The sequence below is a fragment of the Galendromus occidentalis genome, unplaced genomic scaffold, assembly GCF_000255335.2.
Source record: "Galendromus occidentalis unplaced genomic scaffold, Mocc_1.1 scf7180000077484, whole genome shotgun sequence".
In the NCBI taxonomy this organism is placed as follows: domain Eukaryota; kingdom Metazoa; phylum Arthropoda; class Arachnida; order Mesostigmata; family Phytoseiidae; genus Galendromus; species Galendromus occidentalis.
The window spans coordinates 2,137,618-2,157,677 of record NW_003805472.1 but is presented as its reverse complement, the minus strand read 5'-3'; the positions used below and the strand labels follow the sequence as shown (position 1 = coordinate 2,157,677).

Sequence of the window (20,060 nt, the reverse complement as noted above, 5' to 3'; positions counted from 1 at the left end):
GAGGGTTCCGTGGAACCGGCTCGGAAGACACTTGTCATGAGAAACACACCGAGAGACGCACGCACAAGGCAATACAGAATCTATTGTATGTACAACTTACAAGCATATGTCGGAATTATCGGGTAGGATCCAGGATCACCTATTTCAAGTCCCTACATTCCCATGCAGGTACTTGATATATATTTATGGTTTATACTGCATCCTAGGAGTAGCCCCTTCCCGAGTAACCAAGTTCTAAGGGCTCTAGACATGATGGTCTGCGACATGAGGACTTCCCAGCAGGAGACGTCACCGCGGCACGAGAGACGTCACGAGATTGTCAAAACACGACGTGTCGGCAGAACGACGGCGACAACTCAAGAGATGACCCGAGTCACAGCGACGGGACGAACACCAGAACGACAGAGGCGATCGTCTTCGAGTGCTCCCATGAGGGCCCGGCGGCTGTAGCGGGCCTTGCCGAAGGCCCACCCGGCGGACGCGCTCGCTAGCGGGCGTGTGTCGGGGACGGCTGCCTTCTTTTTCGGCAGCGATGACCTCGATCCTCGATGAGGAAGTCCGCCACAAAGAGCCTTGCGCTTCCGACGCAGAGCAGCGGACTCGCTCCATGGACGCATTGAAGTGCTGAAAGCAGGCTGTCTTGACGCCTAAATCTCGATCTCTGTGAGAGGTAAGGCTTGCTCCTCTTCTCGCACGAGACTTCGGGCGCTATTTCGAGGGCTAGGGAGCGGTTCAGCACCCGGAGGCTGCTGTTCCGTCAGCGCCTCCGTCAGAGGGACGAATTTGGAGGTACTAGCCGTGGAGAAGACTCCATGATGTACTCCTGGCCTCCGAGGTTGCCGCGAATCAGGATCCCCTGCGAGGGATATGTACCCGGCGGAGACATCTCGATGACCCGTTCAAATAGAAATTCAGTCATTTTGAAGTTGTGAGTACCCTGTGCGAGAGTCGGCACAACCAGAAACACCGTATCAGAAAGATTGCGGCACACGGCGGGCGGTACGATTCCTTTGCCTGTCGCACCGCACCACCTCTTCGGCACCTTCAGCAGACCAACGAATACACTGCCAGAAATATTTTACCCTACCTCTGTTGAATGCGGCGCTCTCTGCAGTCGAATCTCCAATCGAGAAAGTCATTCCGGACACGCATCCGGACCCATAGAATCAGTCGCTCTACGTTTAATCAGGACGCACTCCATGCGTAACAAAGAATGGTCCTCCTCAACCCCTTACAGGGGATCTCCCGGACGAGAATACGCGGGAGCTCTCCGACTTCCCGAATTCTTGCTTGAGTTCCTTTTCCCGAGGACACCCACCGATGATTTGAGCCCGAGCGCTTGTGCAGCTGTTTTGAAGAGGCGGGATTTTGTTTCGGCAGGCCCGAAGGCCCAAGCAAGCGTTCGTAGCAAGTGGAGAAGATCACGTCCGAAAAGGTCTACCACGGTTCCTTTTGATATTCTCATGAATCTGGAAGAATCATTTCCCCGATGATATACATAGAGGTTTTCATACTCCAGTAGCAATCGTTTTCGACTTCGCTGCGGCTTCGGACCTGCTCCTTCGCGGAACCGCCATACCGACTCGAAATCCGTTGAATGAAACCCAAGACCTGAGTTACAGGCTAATCTTGGATCCGAAGAGCTCCGACGAATCAGAAACCATGGTGTTCCTCCTCATCTACTCGGGATAATTCGTGCCCCCTCCATAGAATTGAACCAGACGAGTAATTCGACCTCTATGCGACCTCGAGGGTCGAGAGAGTTTCTTTCAGAACTCGTCTCTTGCCATATCATTGGCGGCAGACTCTATCGGCGACAAGACCACTCTTTCGGCAGTGGTAACCCGGAAATCCGACCCCAGCTGACCGGAATAGTTATGCTCTGAGAATCTAAGACGATGTCGAGTCAGAGGTGAAACCAATTTCGAAGCGCGATAGAGTCCCCTCAGGTAGAGCCACTGGCTGGGATGCACATTCGCAAATCGCTCTCTCGTCGCGCCCAACGCACCCCGCTCTTCGGTCTTCTCCAGAGGGTCCGTCTTGAGGGACAATCTAATCCACCCTCGAATAGTAACGGTTTGAACGCGGAATCAGAGCGCTCACACAGCTTGAAGATGTCAGCGCGAAGCTTCCGAAGATATAAATCAAATACCGTCGCAGGGGCTGGATCTTGTTGACTTCGTCCATGGCGAGCGAAATGAGAACGTTCCGGATATCACAGATGGGCCTCGCTCCCGAAGAAGGATTCGGGAAGCGAAGGATCGCGTGTCCAAACCTCCTTCTATTCCCAAGCCAGAAGTCCACGTCTATTCCTCATTCCCTGCGTATAATGAGCACCTGAAGAGGCGAGTGCTCCGCAACTCAAAACCCGGTGAGTGTGTTTCGCCGTTCCGGTCGAGAAAGAGCGATTTCGAAAGGTGAATTTCGTTGTGTATACGGTCTCTGATAAGATAAAAGTCGTCGATGCCAGCGATGCCGACGAGTCTCAATCGTCTACGACAACAACGACGACAAAAACCACACAGAAGTTCCAATTCATAACAATCCGTCGTCGCGGACGGTTCCGACAATCACAATCCAAGATTCGGCAGCAGCGGCGGCGACAGAAGAGCGGAGGAGGGGCCCTGATCGAAACTGCGGCCCCTTGAAACTTTCTCCAAAATGCCATATCATGCTTCTCGCTTCCCTCGGAACGCCATCGATGCCAGTGATCATCATCATCGTCCGAGGTCTCGTCAACATCATAATCACAATTTTCTAGCGGGAAGAAGACGGTGTAGAATGCTCAGACATCATTGAGGTCGCATTTGGAGCTAGCAAGGCTTGGGCCCTTTTGAAACGGAATCCTTCACCTTTTCCGTTGTTCACTAGGAGCGAGTGCCGGAGAAGCTTCGGCAGTCCGTTGTCGATCGAGCTCCGGTCCCCGGCACCGCGCCGGAGGACCTCCAGGCCCCTGAGAGGGGTCCGGGAGGAGGAGGGAGGGAAGAAAATTAATGCCCATTGTGGGACCCTTCACCAGCCGATCCTCCAGCCTGTCGCTTCGCATTCCGCGGGGCTGGAGTACGACGAAAGAAATATTCAGCATCTGAATAGCGATAAAGAGACCCCTTAGGGGGAAACAGCCCTGGAGTTTCCTCAGAGAGAACCGCCGTTGCGGCGGCTGAAACCGAGTGCGGTTGGATTCTAGATGAGCCGCGACAAGAGTAGCTTGAACAAGGTCGTTAGTGTGAATCATTGACGGCGGCTCTGTAGTTGATCAGAGATTGAGCAAGATCTGCGGTTTCCGCTCCAGACCATATGCCTGATCATGAAGAATCACACGTAGACTCAGAGAGGTCATTCCATACCGAATTCTTACTCGGATCTTGCTGCCTCGACTTGTGGAGGCGGAATCACTGAGCTCGATGAGCCTTTCTAGACCAACCCAATCTCTGAGACGTTCGTGAGGAGCCTTCCGCTCCCATTCATCCGATGCTCATCCATCGGCAAAGGGAGATAGCGGGCCTCTCCCATATCGAGCGAAATGATTTGCCGAAGAACAGCTAGGATACGCTCATAGACCACTCAAGTCATCCGGATCCTGAGGCGGACTACTCCGGAGACTCACGGAGGGCTCGCCCATCTGATGATTTCCGCACAGGGTTAGAGTCCCGTCATCTGACGGGGGAAAATCTCCCGTCGCACGGCTCGACTCAGTGCCCTTTGCAGACGCATAAATTAGATTATATGATCCGATCAACAGGGGAAGATCTTGGCAAACCCTAGTTTCGTGGGGAGAAATCGTCAAGTCTCCAAGAGAGGAAGGATATTCAGCAAGGAACTAAAGAGAACGTCCAGGCGTTCAATGCGCCTCGTCGTCCCGGTCCGGTAGTTTCTTGCATTACTCCTGAATTGCGATACCGCCGAGCTCATAGCGTCAGAAATCACGCTCAGCTGAGCGAGCGAGCAATTGACCGACTGACTGTCTGCCCAATTCCTTGGAACCGCTGAATGGGAAACGGTATCGTCAACGAGCGGTGATACTCCGATGCGGTGTCCTCCTTTCTATGAGACAAATTCCTCCGACTCGAGTCTCGACGACTGACGAGGCGGGTTAAGAGACAGCCAGACGCACAGACCGGCAACTGGGCAGGTAAAGGAACAGGTAAGCAAGCTAGCGAAGCCGACGAGCGAAAGCCACACGGCTTCAGCCGAACGATTCTCACCCTGAACGCAACTCGCCATTGGCTCATCGCAGGGAGGAGTTTGCCTTGGCGCCGCCCTCCGGATCTTCTTCAGAGGTTCTTCGACTTCGAAAGAAACCGTGCGATTGCTTCAGACCGGCCTGCCGAATCACCTGAATACAACCTGATTGATTTCGAATCCGTGTTCTGTACTGTGTGCCGACCATCCAGCCGGCCGCGTGAAGTTCCCCGTGAGACCTTGTGGCCGCTGCAGCGACTGAAACCGTTTCTGTTCCAAATGTACACTGTTTTTGATATGTTTCTGCCAGAACGGAATTCGTCACGCGTCGAGTGAAGGAGGACCGTTCTCTCGGCCGGCAGTGCTGAGCTCCCGTTGCACAGTCGTCCCATCCGCTGAAGACCACTGTTATGCGGTCCGATCGACTAAAGAACGCAAGCACCAGCTAAGATACTGCCACCGGGCCGACATCATGCAGCTAATTGATCTCCTAGTTTTGGCATTAGCGTTTTCTACTCACACGGCTGATGCTTGCGGCGTCGGTCGGGTCGGCTTCCGCCGGCGACCTCCGCGCAAGCTGACCCCGCTCGTAATTAAACAATACGTGCCAAACGTGGGCGAACACACCGACGGAGCGTCTGGCCCACCCCGAGGACCGATAGTTAGATATTCGAAAGGATTCTCCCGACTTGTTCCCAACTACAACAAGGATATCCAGTTTGCCGACGATGAGGGAACCGGAGTCGATCGGATCATGTCTCAGGTAAGCGCTCAAACCTTTGCATGGCGAAGTCCTTCGAAGTCGTGCCAAGCACGATAGCGTGACTGTCATCCTGGCAGAGTCCGCGAGGAGCATCCTCGCGTTCATGTGCGGCTTTCGGGAGGGAATTGCGCGAAACTGAAAAATGCTGGCCCTCGGCTCGAGAGCTGAGATCGATGCCTGCCCCCTGAATGTCCTCAGCCAGAAATTTTCATAGAAAACCGCTGCGATAGATGTTCCGCGCAGGTCACTTCACACGCTCGTTAGCGATCCAGTCTCCGGAGCGGCTTGAGATCACCCAACGGAGATCTCAGAGCTCTACGAAACAAATCAATTTCGCGATTAGAGCAAACGGCGGAAACAACTGGCGAGTGACTAGTTGGCGTGGGAGCGGATGAGACGGTCGAAGCAGCAGCAGCAGCAGCAGAAGACGAAGAAGACAAAACGCTGGCGATCGCAGATTCGATCTGTCAATTCACAATTGATTGTTGATTCACCCGAATGAGTCATACGTCGACACGTAGACACTTCCGAGATCCGAGCACTAGAGGTTAGACCGCTTTTCTACGCTCTAAAACGCTTGAATGCTCGTTCCTCGGCAGCTATTCGACGAATTCCACGACCGGTCGTTTGCACTCGGAGACGCACACCACAGCGAGCAAACATAGGTGCGGAATTGTTTCGACATGTGCACTCGAAACCTGTCCCTGGTGATAATAACCAATTATGGCCTACAGAGAATTACTCCAACAGAGTCAACCGAGATCCTCCGCTCACCCTGCTCAACAGCCGACCGCATCGAGATTTGTGATTGAGGCTCCCATGCCTCCCATACCTCTGAGCGTCGAAGAAATGTTTCACTTGGAGGTGATCGTGCGTATAATTTGCGGCCGGCCGAGAAACCTCTCGACTCCTGATCTATTCACGCAATTCCAGCGCATGTCGGAAAGGAGACCCTCCGATACCGGTGGCGATTCTAGTCGAAGTCTCGAATCCGGTCTGCCGTGCGCTGGCAGGCCGCATTCAGGACTTTGACGGTAGCCGTTGAGCTCGAGGCTAACTCGAACCACGCAGGAAAAGTTCGCTAACGAGAAACTATGACGAATGTTTTGACGGTCGCTTAGGTCACCTTAGCACGAACGAGGGGGCAGGGGTCGAGTCTCAGGGGCTGGTGTCGTATGTCGCTTGTACAACTTACGACAGGAGACCAGAGGCGGTCATAGACCTATCAGGGCCACCTATCTCGTGAGGAGACGTTATCGAGCACAGGTTCCATCATCTATACATTCGTTCTCTCTCAGGGTTCAAAGTTTGAGTCAATATTTGAAATTTGGGTACCCCTCATACCAAACAAGATGAGAACGCCAAGATTTGCTCGTCTTCTTTCAACGTCTCCGTCTGCTGCCACGTCATATCGTCGCCGCAGCGGAGCCGTACCTGCCGCCGGATAACTCCACCTGAAAACAATCGGGCCAGTTGATTTGTCAACAAAAGTATTATACACTCAGACACACTCGGTCACTCGACGCTCACACCTTGCTGAGCGTCGGCGCCGTCGTCTTCTCGTACAAGACAGTTCAAAACACTCGAGCGTCTCGGATCGACTCACCACAAACACCCGCGGAAAAACACTGCCTGACATTTGATGGAGCCTCATCCGCTCATTTCAGCATTTCAGACCCCCGACCGCAATGAAAAGCGCTCCGTATTTCTCGTCTGTTTGTTCGCGGAAATTGATTCCATCATCACGGGTGGCTGTTAGTATGCATTAGCTATTTCGCTCGAGTTGCTGTCGGTTCGAGTGGACCGCAGACCGCAGTGTCCGACGAAAAGATCCGATTGGATTAGGCATCGGTCTCATCGATCGGACACTTCCAACATGAGCGGATTGACCGAGTTTATCCTTTGATAAGACTACTTGGAGTCATGCGGTTGAAAACCTATGGAAGAACGGCGAAATGTCTAGCAGCGCGATTTGGGAAAGATTTGAGTTCGATAACTAAGCGCCATGAGAGTCGAGTATCGCTCGCATAGCATCGGAAGCATTTTTCACTGGGCCACTTGGTTCTTATCTTGGTCTGAGTGAGCTGAAATCAACGAAAACGAGAAGGCAGAGAATGAAGGCAGCGACTCCCGATTGAATCGTCACTCGGGGCGGGCCCTAAATTCGAACGCATACAAAACGGGAATTATGCATACATTCACTCGGCAATCTTCGGAACTGGCGCTGAGAGCAGAAGGCCTACGAGGGAATAGCTTCCGGCTAACCCTTCTGATCAGTGCCTCCCCCCAAGATTGGATTTATACGAGAGCCCGTCGAATTGGGGCTCTCGAATCCGAAAAGCGACTTTAGCGCGGCAAATCGAACCTTCCGGAGTTTTTGTGAGAGGAAGTGCGGTGAGAAATCGTATCCCGTTTCATTCCCGATGGCACTCCAACACGTCCGAGCAGAATAAGTGCTTGGCGTGGCGTCGTTCGATCTGCGTGTTGTATAGTCTACTTTGAGTGCTTTCCTCTGTGTAAACAGACTGTCAAATCGCATCTCGATCGAGATAGAATATGGTCTGCGAAATGATACAAGAGGTTCCACGCCGCCACGTGTCTAGGTGAGCCAAGATCTGCATCCGAAGCGAGATCAATAGCGCAGGCGTCGGGTCCTTTTCCCGGGCGCTTCGGGAAGTCCCTGGTGTGGATGTGGGGGCCGATAACGATAGTTTGCTCCTTCGGGGGGCGTCAGAGTCCAAGCGGACCAACACAGAAGCGCTGAGCTCCCTCGGGATCCTCATGGAGGAATGTGCAATCTACAGGGTCACAGTATAGGAGATGGTGATGATGTATAAATAAATACCAAACAAAGGCTACGAAGCCAACTCTATGAATTATGAGCGGGTCTTCACCGCGAGTCTCTGGAGAGGCTAACCACCTCAGTACTTGAACGCCAAGGTTGACTCATCGTTTCGTTCGATCTCCGAGTTGAACAACACCGATGCGAGAAAGTATACAATGTTGCAGCAGCAACAGAAGCAGTAGGGGAGTGACGGGGAAAACTGACGCTGGCACGCTGGGTACCGCCATCCTCTGATCGCATCCGCTGAAGTTCGGCTATGCAATGTCCACGGGACGATGACGACGCGACGTCGGAGGCAATGGGCAAATGAATCCAATCAGGATTCCTTTCCGCTCTCACGCAACGTTGACGCCTCACTTGAAATGCCAGTCTCATTTTTATTGAGCTTCTTTTCTCATCCTTCTTGAGGCTCTATTTAAACAATCACTCTGGTCACGTCATCACCGTTGACTAATCACAGCCGTTCGGGAACTCCTCAAAGGGAAGAGGAGAGACGACGAGAGGGAAGCAAACAATACGATCAGAGTCTTCAGCGCGTCGCGAGGATCCTCAATTGATTAATTCACGAATCGCATGAATATGCCAACGACGCAAACAGAGAACCCATTCGGTCTGAGGAGGATGCGGTCACGCCGACCCGTTCTGAGATGGTCCGGTTCCTACTTTTTGAGAAGCGAATGGCCGGCACCCATCATAAATGTCGAAGAAGCGCGGCTATTGACCACGATATACGATAAGACATTCGTCTTCGGGTCGTAAGTGCTGTGCGTTATGTGCACGCAGTGCTCCGTCTCGGTTTCTTGAGAAGTATTTGAAGAATTCGAGCCCACCATTCCGAAAGAAGCCGGCTGCGCGATAGCTCCAGCAAGGGAGTCGGGCCGTGTTGTAAATTCATTCAGTGTAGCAGCACACGAGATCGACATCTCATCGCCGATCGCACCGAATACGTGAGAACGTGAGTCTCTGTTGATCTTTCTCATTTGGTATCGCGGTGCGTGGGGTCGCGCATTCCAGGGCCTGACCGCCCTCGACAGACTTGGTTCCAACGCCGAACTCCGCTCCCCGTTCACACTCAGCCGAGGCTCGAATTCAGCGCTTACGTGGGCTTCGCAGCTCAGTGTTGAAGAGCGGAAGACGAGTCTCCTCTCCGATGAAACGTAACGCCGAGTCACCGAAACGCGAGGTCTGCGCATACAGGTCGATATTTCCAGCTTGTTCCGAGGTTCTGGAAGCGACCAACCGATACCGATCGCGTCGGACACGAATCGTCGCGCGAGCAAGGGAAAGCTTGAGAAACAGAAAGATATATTGCCCTGTAATAGGTATAAGTTTGTCGCACGAGCAATTTATAGCGTCCGATAGTGGCGGCTGATACGGCTCTTCAGCAGCAGATAAAGAGCAACGAAAAAAAGGTCGACGGAATCTCCGAAGAGTGATCCTTCAGCCGCGCCAAAGCTTGGCGGTCGATGTTCGGCTCGGCTAGCAGCCGGAGGACGCTCATGACAGAGCACCTATAGCGGATATTTGAGTTTCCGCGAATGAGAATAATAATAATCTCGAGAAAAAGCCATTGATAACGAAACCGATAGGCGGAAGATATCGCACCATACGTAACGTAGCCACTCGATCATCCAAAAGTCGACGCAGCGATCTCTGCGACCGCGAACAGACGGCAACATTGTGATGATCGATATCCCGCCTCATATCCGTCCGCTTTTGTCCAAACAAATTCCTCTGAATCGCGGTGGATTTCGTTTCCCATTGGCCGACTCGACGCACGGGTAATGGAGAGCGTAGTAATCGCTTCACGCTTCACATCTGATTTCGACAGATTAGGCAGACTCTTGCCGACCGACGTTGATGTTTGTCGTCTGACGCGTTCGGACATGAGATCGAAGAGCGCCGCCGAATCACTTTTCCGTGGATTCTTATGTCAGACATGCGATTATGTCCTTTTTTTATGGTTCTTAGTTTTTGGCAAGCCGTCCTCGGTAATAATCAGCGCGTCAATCAAACTCTTGAAGTCTCCGACACAGCCCCCCTTCCGTGTCTTCAGCTGTCCTTCCCCTTGATGAGTAGGTGTTGTTGTCACCTCTTCCTGTAGGGTTGAAGTTCGGCGTCTGTCCAGCCCATAGCTGCAGCTCAGCCTATACAAACGCATACATTCGTTCGTGGGGCATATCCATGGCCGAGAAAATGGCGCTTCTTCGGAAACCCAAGGAACATTCCTCACATCCGCCCTTCACAGCACCCATGACTTCAACGAGAACCTCAGTGATCATCAGATTGGGTGGCCGCGTCGCCTTCAGCGGCGACCTGCGGGTGCCCCTGTGTGTGAGGTCCCGCGCGTCGCGGAGATTGTCGACGTAAGGGCAAAGTTTTTTTCTCAACCGAGACTTCTGCGATATTCGCTTCACCGCTCGAACGGCCAGTGTCATCCACCGGATTTTCCCTGGATCTTCGAGCGAGAGTTCCTTCGCCGGGGAGTCCATCGCTCTTCCAGCTGCGCGAGATTTTCGCGCCCCGACGGATTTCCACAAGAGATTTCCAGGTCGGAAACCACGGTTCCAACTTCCCGCTGCAGGGACTGCCTGGGGAAGAGCTTACCTTGGGAATACCGGTCATCCCCTCGAGCTGAGCGGGGGAAGATGTTTAATTAGTGACGATACGAACCGTCCCGAGCCGTGTGATTGGAAGGGACGGATAGATGCTCTTTTGAAGTGGTAGTCTCTAGATGGCGCGGTCGCGAGGGATGTTTCACAGGTCAGCGTCGAACTTCGAGAAAGGCTCAGTCTCCTTTCGGGGCAGAATCGTTGGTGATCAAAAGCTACTGGCACCCTTGTGTGTTGACGGACTTTAAAAAGGAATTCTTTCGGCTTTGTTGATGTTGTCGTCGTCGTTTTCGCTGCTGATGCTGTCGTTGATCGCACCGAGGGTTCTGTGGTTCTGGTTGAGCTCAAGTCTCTCGTACTGGAGCAGGGAAACAGCTTCGGGGGCCGGGCGGACGCATCAATGAGTGGATTCTACTGGAACCGAGTCCCGGTTGTTCCGTAAAGGGGTGAAGCGTTTTCCGTTGAAGTCTCGCGAAGTCAATCTTCGGTACTTATCGCTAGCTGCATCGCCATAGTGACTGTCATAGAGCCCCTCACAGAGCGGACTTCTTGGGTGGTCCGGTGGTAGCGGCGCCACCCAAGACGGCTCGCCAGCCGAGCCGAAGGCCGGGGCAGACAACAACAAGCTTCACCCTGAGGTCCATTCGTCGTTCTCGACCACGAACCCCCGTGTCGTGTGTTGGAGCACCCAGGCCTACGGACACAATCCACGGTTATCGGTCGGACAGTCTCATCCTAAGTCGGAGCGACGCGGAAACGATTACGTAAGACTCATCGAGCCAAAGGAACGAAATTTTGAGTTTACTCAAAATCTCGAATGGTGCCATTCTTTCGAATATCCCGAATGGTCCCCGGCCGCCCGTTTGCTGACGTCCCGATCATGTTTGTCTCGACGATTTTCCCTCAATCTCCTCGGGTCCTCATTGCCCGGGAATTCATGAATCCTCTTAAGGAGTTCGCTGGTTCCTCTGAGATCGAAGTACCCGAGAGTTGTGCAATGATTCACGCTCTGTATTTTTTTTTCCTGAAAAACATCCGGGTATCCTGAGCTCTGCGGAAACTCCTAGATTTATCAGACGACTCGACTGTCACTTTTCGCTGCAATCCTGCTCTTGCCATCGCGCATCGGACGCTCTCCTAATGAGCGCTCAACGAGAACAATCACAGGAAACATCGAGCGCTCCGGTGCGCTCATTCCTGAGTGGGAGCCCGAGACAGATTTTCTAGAGTTTACCCTGCTCTGACAGGTTTAAGGCCATTTTTGGTTCGTTCTCAGCGTGAGATTTTCTCCTCTACGATGCTTAGCTTTTCGAAGAAGCGTCCCGTAAATTTTAGGCGCCTCCTCTCACTCACCCTGTTGAGAGCGCTCCCATCATAGGCACCCTGAGCGGCGGACCGAATGAAATACAATTCAAAACCGTCCCCGCAAGTCTCATCTCGGCAACTTTGACAAATCGGGATGAGCGCATTTTCTCGTCAAAAAAATGCAAGTGGTTTCCTCCGCCTACAGTACGTCATCACACCACCGCACTGTCGTTTGTCGAGGCATCTCATGAATACTCGAAACTCATAATAATGCATACGAGAGAAACGCAGAATGGGGAGCAGAGACCTTTCGGCCGACGCGAGCTACTTATGCCAACAATCTATCGATCGATGACCGGATAATTTTGTTCTGTTCGTGAGATTCGGAGAAAAATCCGAGATCGTCCGCTTCGGGCTCGAGAAACTCTTTGTCGAGCCGATGTCGGCGAGGCTCTTGAAAGGCAAAATGATGTTTTAAGAATGTTGAGCCCGAAAAGGCGGTCGGAGATCTTTCGGAATGAAGAATGAAAAATAATTTCCTCTCGCTGAAACCAATTCGAAGTCCCCGTGGGTGGCAGATTCGTGTCAGCGCCCGATATCCAATCGTAGAATGTATCGGGTGCGCTCGATCGCTTGTCATTGATCAAAAGCCTCGATAAACAGATTGAAAACTCAGTGGCTCGCTTTGTCGGATTTCTGACGGTTTCAGTCACTTTTTGCTTTTTCCTCGTCAGTGATCCGCTCGGCATCGGATAGTTTTTTTCTCGAGCAGCCCCTCTACCGAACGAAATCAGCGTCCTACAAGTTGAAGTGGTCCCCAGTCTTGAATGGGATGCATGTTTGGCTGGTCGCCTTCTTGAACAAGACCGCCTGCGAGGTTCCTGCTAAGGTGCACGCTTAAGAATTGGCTGCGTCCGTCCATTGTTTGCTCAGAGAAAAGAGACTCTAATACGTTTTTTATTGGTGGGAGTCTCGCGCGGCGAAGTTGTGCTTCGATTCGTCGCCGTGCTCTCCGCCTGCACACGCTGAATGGAAGTTTGAAAGGTTTCGACTCCCGAGTTCCTGTAATCCGTTCTCGGAAAAATTCCATCGACCTCAGCGATTGGAGGTCTCTCGACGATTATGGAACTCTTCGATGCTCTCAACTGCACGGGCGATCTCGCTTCTGAGAGCTTCGCTGTGATCCGTCGATTGGCCGAAATCGGGCGTGGGAACGTCGCTTCGGGTTTGATATCATATGATGCACGAAAGTATGATGCGTCCACTTCCTCGATGAAATCGATACCCCCCATCGAGATCGGGATCAGGAACCATGAAAAACCGTGTATAATCCCTCCGTTGCTTTGCAGAGACTACGTGACAAACTCAACATCCTCGCCGTATCGGTCATGAATCAGTGGCCAGGAGTGAAGCTACGAGTCGTCGACACTTGGGTCGAGCGGAAAGCCTTCAAGAACAACTCCTTGCATTATGAAGGTGAGATTCGCAAGCGTCCCCGCGTGCGTCCCGTACGGGACGATTGATGATTGTACCTGATTCCGCGAACCTAATGCAACGAAGTCAAGTCAGACGTCTTCATTCGAACCCCTCCCTCCAATTGACTAGAGAGAGTCCCCTAAGGGGGGTGACTGATTTTCCCGCGATGAATTCCAATGGGAGATTTTGTCGAAAATTCCAGGGCGGGCGGTTGACATCACAACAGACGATCGACAGCGGTCCAAGTACGGTATGCTTGCACGGCTCGCCGTCGAGGCAGGCTTCGATTGGGTGTTCTACGAAGACAAGAAACACATCCATGCTTCTGTCAAGCTCGGTAAGCTGCCCCTCTCATGTCGCTCCGGAAGTCTTCTGAGACCGCTCATCGAGCTCCATCCTCATTCTGGCCCCTACCCTCACGACGGGCGGGAAAAATATATTCGATGTTCTCAAGAGAAACACTCCGATTTTTCCAGATCCAAACAATGGGAGGAATACCGCCGGCTGCTTTGAGAGGAGTTCTGTGGTTCAAACCCGATCGGGAAGTAAGCCGATCTCTCAGTTGAACATCGGAGAGGAAGTTCTCACATATGATGAGGCAGAGAACCGCTTCGAGTTCTCACCGGTGTTGACGTTTTTGGATCGAGATCCTTCTCGGAAAGAAGATTTCTTCAAACTGAAAATCGAAACTGGAGAGCAGCTACTGCTTACACGGTATCATCTGATTTATCGACACGAATACGACGACTCCGCCAGTAAAACGTACGCTTCCCGCGTTCTGCCCGGAGACGTCATCTTTACCCGCGTCAACGGAAGCGTCGTGCAATCTAAAGTGGTTTCGGTTCACGTTCAGCGGTCGTATGGAGTTTACGCGCCGATGACAGCCTCAGGCAACATCGTAGTGAACAATGTTGTAGCCTCTTGCTACGCTCTAGTCAACGATCATTCACTCGCGCACACGGCATTCGCGCCTCTGCGATTATTCTACAGTTCCGTGAGCTGGGTGCAGCGAATTTTAGCATCTATACGAACAAATATCCTCTACTCGTCTGCGTCACCAAGTCCGGCCCAAGACGCGGAGAGCAGAATCTATACTAAATCGTTCCTGGGCGTCCATTGGTACGCCCGGACATTGTACACTCTGTTTCGACCTCGGCTGCAAGCCTACTTCCCTTAGGAGCTGCCTGTTTGATCAACTATGTCATTTTCTGTAAATACGCTTTACGATTACACGATTCATCTCGCACCTCGTCCGGCGGCGGGCACCCATCGATTCGGAAACGGGCGCGCCTCACCCTAGGCTCGTCGATAAGAAGATCCGGAACCATCGGAAGAGCTTTCTGATCGGATGATACCGCCTGAATGATTTGATCTAGCTGTTTATATTCAGAGAGAATCGAACCTGACTCGGAATCTAGAACATGTATTCGAGATCTACGATGTCCGCAAGAATCGCGGGAGGTAAATACAGACAGGTTCAATCCTGACTAGGAATGCTCGTATTTTGGGGCATCGATTTCGAAAATCCCCCGTTACGTGCGAGAAATTCAGCATCAGACGCGCATTGTTTCCGGCAGCACGTCGTTCATCGCATCGGCGAAGTACTTGTTAATAATCAGGAAGATGTGACGGTTTTCTCGTTTTGTAAATATCGTGAAGAGCTGATCTAGTGAAGCGATCGGGAGCCGGGAATGTACATATTCTTAGTCGGGAAAACAAATGAAATTTTAGGGGAGAAATTGAAATTAAGGAGACTCCATCGGAGGTGCACGAAGTAGGAAACTCATAGGAACCGGTTTCAATAACTTTCAAATTATTATATTCCTTATCGATCAAGTATTGAATTCTACGAGATTGTCTTCTGACAGACGCTGGGACATTAGAGAAATGTTTGTATTTATTGGAGCGGCGAGATTGTTATACGGTGAGAGCCTTGATTGCTACGCGCGGCTGGAGTCAGCCGTTGAGGCATCGAAAATACCATACGAATAAATTAACCACGGTTGTGCGATATAGGAAGCGGCTCATTCATTGCGACCAATCGGCCAGAGCACACATTTGCCGAGGCGGACTATCGGGGAACTGGGATCTTCTTTCTTCAGATGAGCCTCTTGAGGGCTGGAGAGAAAACTAACGGATGAGAATTTCTCGTATGTGCGTGAGCAATTTATTCTTCCCGAAAACGTAACTCGATTTCTCTCTCTCTCTCTAATGTCCGTCACACGGTAGTAATCCACCCATGCTGTGTGCAAACAACAATCTTCGAACAATCTTTCCGCACGATATTTACAGTAGCTCGCTGATTTGAGCATATTGGACTTATTGACATCTGGTGACCTCCTTCAGAGACGCTCTGATGGCCCAGGCTCCTATCAAGTATCGGTACCAGATCAGCACCAGATCCTTCCCCATCTCGAGCCACGTCCAGAACGGCGTTACCTTCGAGCCCTCGATTTCGGTCCAGGTCACGGCGACCTGAATGATAATAACAATTGTGATATCTAGGTACCGGAGCCTATCAGGAGAGCGCTCTGTGATGAGCCTTAAAAATGGATTCAGCTTTATCTATCGGTTCACGTACCTCACTGATGGCGAAACGGAGCTTCTGAGCAATTAGGAGCAGCTCAACATCAAAAGCCCTTATAGAGAAGAGGATGATTGTTAGAAAAACGGAATTCTGATCACAGGTAGTCCGCGAGAGGATTCTGGTGCTCGAACAAACCATCTCTCCACGTGCAGCGATGTGAATAGTACTATGGCGGCGTCCCGTGTCATCAGTTTGAAACCGCACTGGGTGTCCCGAATGCCCCGAACAGCGAACAGCCAAACCTGTTCGACGGCATAGAATGCGATTAGTTTGAGGAGATGAGCGCCCCGATCATTCAATGACTTGATTTCTTCCGGCGGATGGCGGATAAAAGGGAGCGGATTTCATCTCACTCACCAGGGTGTGGAATCCATACATAAGTATCGTCCTGAAGAATGTTCTCTCAGCTACCGACTGCTCTTCCAAATGAGCGCGGGACCCCACGACGACGGAGAAGGCGTTCTGTGGAGATTGGGGAAGGCCCCGTTGAGTGATCGATCCGCAGGAGGAATGCGAGATTCGGGGGACAAAATGGCCTTTCTCCATGAAATCGTTCAAATTTCCAGAAACGCGGAAAAGTAATGATCACGGGAATGAGCTTACCTTCACTCTAGAAGCGGCGAGTGCTTCTTCAAGTTTTTCGAGGTCTGGGAAATGTGTCGCACCATCGGCGTCCGCGAAAAGTAGGGATTCGCCCCGAGCGCTGAGCATGCCCTGAGAAGAAAATGTTCTCCAGTTTCGTTCGAGAAAGCCTCCGAATTCTCCCTTTTAGATCGGCATCGGATCTCACAAATAATTTCTCCCCGCGAAGTGAGTTCGAAGATTCGATACTTTGGGATGAGATATCTCGAGCGTTCGCATTCTTCTCACCAATCTCACTGCACCTCCTTTGCCTCTATTTCTCACCAAAGTGAGGACGCGAAACTTGTCTTGACCGTAGAGGGCAGCCCATTTCTGTGCTGTCTCTGACGTTCTGTCCTTGCTACCGTCGTCCACAACAATGATCTTGAATAAAACAGCTCGATCAGCAATCTTTTGACTTCCCAGATCCAAACCCGACTAGGGATCGATCACAGATCCCAGCTCCGCCCTCATCAGAGAATGGGCACCTATTGGTACTTATCGTCTTACCTCGTAGGTGAAGCTGGTGTCCTCTTTGCAACGTTTCTCCAAATACTGGGTACATTCCTCGAGCATTGGCGGTACTGGAAGGAGACTTTCTGAGTTTCGGATAGAGACGGTAAGGAGCGAGGAGCCAGAGACCTCGCAGCTACATGGGACCACGCGAATCAGGTCCTCTGGATGAATATTGGGTCTAAACATGCGTTGCGGTTACTCACGGCGTTCTGCTTCATTGTATGCCGGAATTATGACCGAGAGCGTTTTTTCGGGAGCGTCTGAGATCTTGGGGAATGATTTTCTCGTGAGGAGATTTTCACCACACTTGAACTGCATTTCTTCTTCATACCGAAGAATATCCGGATACCGTGAGCTGGTCGAATACAGCAACGCAGATAGCTGAGGATCGGAAGCGAACAGATGTTCGTAATGTAATCGAAATCAGCGAGTGTTGTCAGTTCGGATGGCGTTGTGTCATTAGTTTATCGAGGCAAATTCTGACTTCCCCTCATAATGCCCCTGTTTCCTCCCGCGGAATCCAACGCAAATCGGCAATCTTTAATCTGTTGCAGTGACACGTAACCAGGAGCTCGATCAGCTGATCGGCTGCAGAAATCTCTGTGCGATTCCCGCTCTAATCTCACCGTTATCACGACTAGGAGGCCCAGACAAACGAGAGCCCAGAACACATCTATGAGATCGATCATGGTTCGCGATTCGAGGCTTCCTCATAAAAGAATATTAGCTGTACACGTCTCAGCGTCGAAAGCCGCCCAGCCGGTTCGACAGACATAGAGCACCGCAGCCTTTTGCTCGCTGCTCATGCCTGCTGCTCCGGCAACATAACAAACAGGTGGGCATCTACCCGGGAGAGTGTTTATGTGAGATTCGGGTGGTCGATTCAATGTCTCTTTAAGTCGCTTCCGAGTGCCTCTCCCTCGATCTTTGCTCTCCGACAATTGCTCTCCTCTCATTACTGTGCACTCTGGCGAGCTCCCGGCATTACTCTCCTCAGAGAAAAGCCAGTGAATCGAGAATCGAAAGCAGAATCCGTCTGCTACAGACCTCTGGAGCGATGGCCGTCGTGGTGGCGGGAGCCCTGGAGCTACACGCGCAGCGCTCCTCGCCGTGCTATCCTTTATGATGCGAAGATTATTTCTACTCTAACAAAGACGCACTAAGGGACTTCGGCTTATCAGTGCTCGAGGATACTCATGCATATTTTCGGCGCTGCGCCTTCCGTAGACAATCCGGGCGGATCTCTAAGAATCGCGCCCTCAAATGCAGATCCTCCTGGGGAGCGAATCAAATTCCGCAAATACGTCCACCAGCCATGCGATTGGTACCGCGCATCGCGACCAGGCATAGGGCTCCAATCAATGAATTCTCTCGAACAGATTCCCGATGACACAGTCGTTCTGACGAATGATTACTCTCGACCGGCGATTGTCCGATAAGCGCTGGACGGACTCGCTGAGAGCCCTGCCGCGCCGTCTCGGGACCGACAGTTGAGAGAGGATCGCGGAAGTAAACAGTACAGCACATTCCAATTCGTTCACGTTTCTGCCTTAGGGCTCACTGTCGTAAACTCAGGATGCTCTTGAGCGGTTCCCGGAGAATATCTTGTGAGTGTCAGGCCGGAGCTGCTCCTCCCTTTTATTCTGATTCGACTAGCTGCCCTAACTTCACTGACGCTCCCGCTTTCTCAAAGTCCGTTCCTCTCTTCGAGAATTCGAGGAGTTCTTCACTCCGAAAACAGTCTTCGGCTCGTCGGCTGACGATGAGTCGCCCGGAGTTGGGTCCTCGAGCTGTAAGTTACCGCCACGGGGGTCGCCGAAGCAGAAGGAGCTCCGCAGATATCCACGCGGTATATGCATCTCTGGGTACCCGACAAGCTTCCTCAAATTATAGAAAACATGAGCGCTGGGAGCCTGCTCGATATAGTCCCGCAAAAGCGATCAGGGTGCCTGTGATGGCGTGGTATTATGAAGCATACCCGAAAAACGACCTGAGAGCACGTCAGGCTCGGAATCGGCGATATAAATAGTCTAAGGCTGTCTCTCATGCTTGTACCTTACGGTACACATACTAAAATTGGAACGATACAGAGAAGATTAGCATGGCCCCTGCGCAAGGATGACACGCAAAATCGTGAAGCGTTCCACATTTTTTTGTGGCGGTTTTCTCAGAACTTCTCCGCTTAGCTCATGAGAAACCGCCCACTATAGATTTGATCCGAGTATTGTATATTGAAGGTGTTTTCAGTGAACTCACGAGGAGAGCGAGCGCGTTTTCCGGTTCCCAGACCCTGACGCATGTTAATAGCGCCGGGGAAGCGAACCAAGTCGACATTTCTGCAAAAGGTAAACTTCTTGGAAATCCGCGCCTTTTAAACAAGCAATCTCAGTATTGACCCGGATGATCGCTCCGGCAGGAGTCACGCTCCGCAGAGCAGAAGCGTCCTGCAGGGTTCATCTCCCGCCGAACGTATTCGACCTCGTCAAAGAGAATCGACTTCAGGTCCAGTGCTCCAATTACCCTCATCGAACGGGGATGTCCAATACTCGATGCCCTTCTTCGTGCGTCCAGGCAACCACAAGTTCCGCTTCGACAAGTTCCGCTGACCTTTCAGAAAGGCGACGTTTTCTCCGCGATTCGGCTCGCTGGAATTCAAGCATCGAAGCTTACCCCGCATCTCATACCCCTTTGTCACCAGATATCTCTTGAGAAGACTGAGGTCAGGGTTCGAGTTCTTTCCGTGTGATGACCATTCGACGGCGCCAGCTTGGCACCGGTGTCAGCTTAGATCCTCGTAACTTGATTCATTGCAGATTGAAGTCTCGTTGGATGCAGAGAAGTCTTGCGTCCTCATAAGCTCGACTGCGGTTTGTAGTGGGAAAACAGGCGAGTCGTTCTTCGGGATCTTCCTATCGAGAGCGGAGCCGACGCATCACAGAGATTCGGGAATAAGAGTTTCTTCCGGCAGGTGTTGAGATGGAGGCATTGACTGCGTGCTCGGTTGCCGCTTTGTGTTTATACGACATGTGTAAAGCAATATCCCAAGAAATCGAGATACAGGATCTTAAACTGAATATGAAGAGCGGGGGTCGAACTAACTTCGACCGTGGAGCATCGAGCATGTAGCCTCGGCTATGACCCTGTGATGAGCAG

General features: G+C 51.8%; 3 protein-coding genes and 1 non-coding gene across 4 annotated transcripts; 3 read left to right on the top strand and 1 right to left on the bottom strand.

Annotated features, from left to right (window-relative positions):
* The first annotated feature begins 4,654 nt into the window (after nucleotides 1–4,654).
* hh (hedgehog signaling protein) lies at nucleotides 4,655–14,360 on the top strand. The gene is made up of 4 exons (XM_003745695.1): nucleotides 4,655–4,945; nucleotides 13,057–13,183; nucleotides 13,386–13,520; nucleotides 13,660–14,360. Exons 1-4 carry the CDS (start codon nucleotides 4,655–4,657, stop codon nucleotides 14,358–14,360), a joined length of 1,254 nt encoding a protein of 417 aa, XP_003745743.1.
* Nucleotides 14,361–15,502: 1,142 nt separating this feature from the next.
* Nucleotides 15,503–17,715, bottom strand: wol (Dolichyl-phosphate beta-glucosyltransferase wollknaeuel). The gene is made up of 9 exons (XM_003745694.1): nucleotides 17,534–17,715; nucleotides 17,111–17,288; nucleotides 16,902–16,975; nucleotides 16,641–16,775; nucleotides 16,374–16,484; nucleotides 16,128–16,232; nucleotides 15,906–16,012; nucleotides 15,765–15,822; nucleotides 15,503–15,658 (listed from the first exon to the last, which is right to left on the bottom strand). Exons 1-9 carry the CDS (start codon nucleotides 17,594–17,596, stop codon nucleotides 15,503–15,505), a joined length of 987 nt encoding a protein of 328 aa, XP_003745742.1. The 5' UTR covers nucleotides 17,597–17,715.
* Nucleotides 17,716–18,428: 713 nt separating this feature from the next.
* LOC100905493 (cyclic pyranopterin monophosphate synthase) lies at nucleotides 18,429–20,033 on the top strand. The gene is made up of 6 exons (XM_003745693.1): nucleotides 18,429–18,514; nucleotides 19,145–19,252; nucleotides 19,324–19,409; nucleotides 19,522–19,626; nucleotides 19,721–19,793; nucleotides 19,876–20,033. The coding sequence occupies exons 1-6, from the start codon at nucleotides 18,484–18,486 to the stop codon at nucleotides 20,031–20,033; spliced, it is 561 nt and encodes a 186-aa protein (XP_003745741.1). The 5' UTR covers nucleotides 18,429–18,483.
* On the top strand, nucleotides 18,959–19,060 carry LOC114828349 (U6 spliceosomal RNA). Its single transcript, XR_003777121.1, has one exon. It is a non-coding gene; the product is annotated as a U6 spliceosomal RNA (small nuclear RNA).
* Nucleotides 20,034–20,060: the final 27 nt, after the last annotated feature.

Coding starts and splice junctions, on each gene's coding strand:
- hh (XM_003745695.1), top strand. CDS start 4,655: ATGCAGCTAATTGATCTCCTAGTTTTGGCATTAGCGTTTTCTACTCAC. Junction 4,946..13,056: donor TCGATCGGATCATGTCTCAG/GTAAGCGCTCAA, acceptor GTTGCTTTGCAG/AGACTACGTGACAAACTCAA. Junction 13,184..13,385: donor CAACTCCTTGCATTATGAAG/GTGAGATTCGCA, acceptor CGAAAATTCCAG/GGCGGGCGGTTGACATCACA.
- wol (XM_003745694.1), bottom strand. CDS start 17,596: ATGATCGATCTCATAGATGTGTTCTGGGCTCTCGTTTGTCTGGGCCTC. Junction 16,485..16,640: donor AAGGAGGTGCAGTGAGATTG/GTGAGAAGAATG, acceptor TTTTCTTCTCAG/GGCATGCTCAGCGCTCGGGG. Junction 16,233..16,373: donor TCGCCGCTTCTAGAGTGAAG/GTAAGCTCATTC, acceptor CAATCTCCACAG/AACGCCTTCTCCGTCGTCGT.
- LOC100905493 (XM_003745693.1), top strand. CDS start 18,484: ATGCTCTTGAGCGGTTCCCGGAGAATATCTT. Junction 19,627..19,720: donor TATCTCTTGAGAAGACTGAG/GTCAGGGTTCGA, acceptor GATTCATTGCAG/ATTGAAGTCTCGTTGGATGC. Junction 19,794..19,875: donor GGTTTGTAGTGGGAAAACAG/GCGAGTCGTTCT, acceptor TTCTTCCGGCAG/GTGTTGAGATGGAGGCATTG.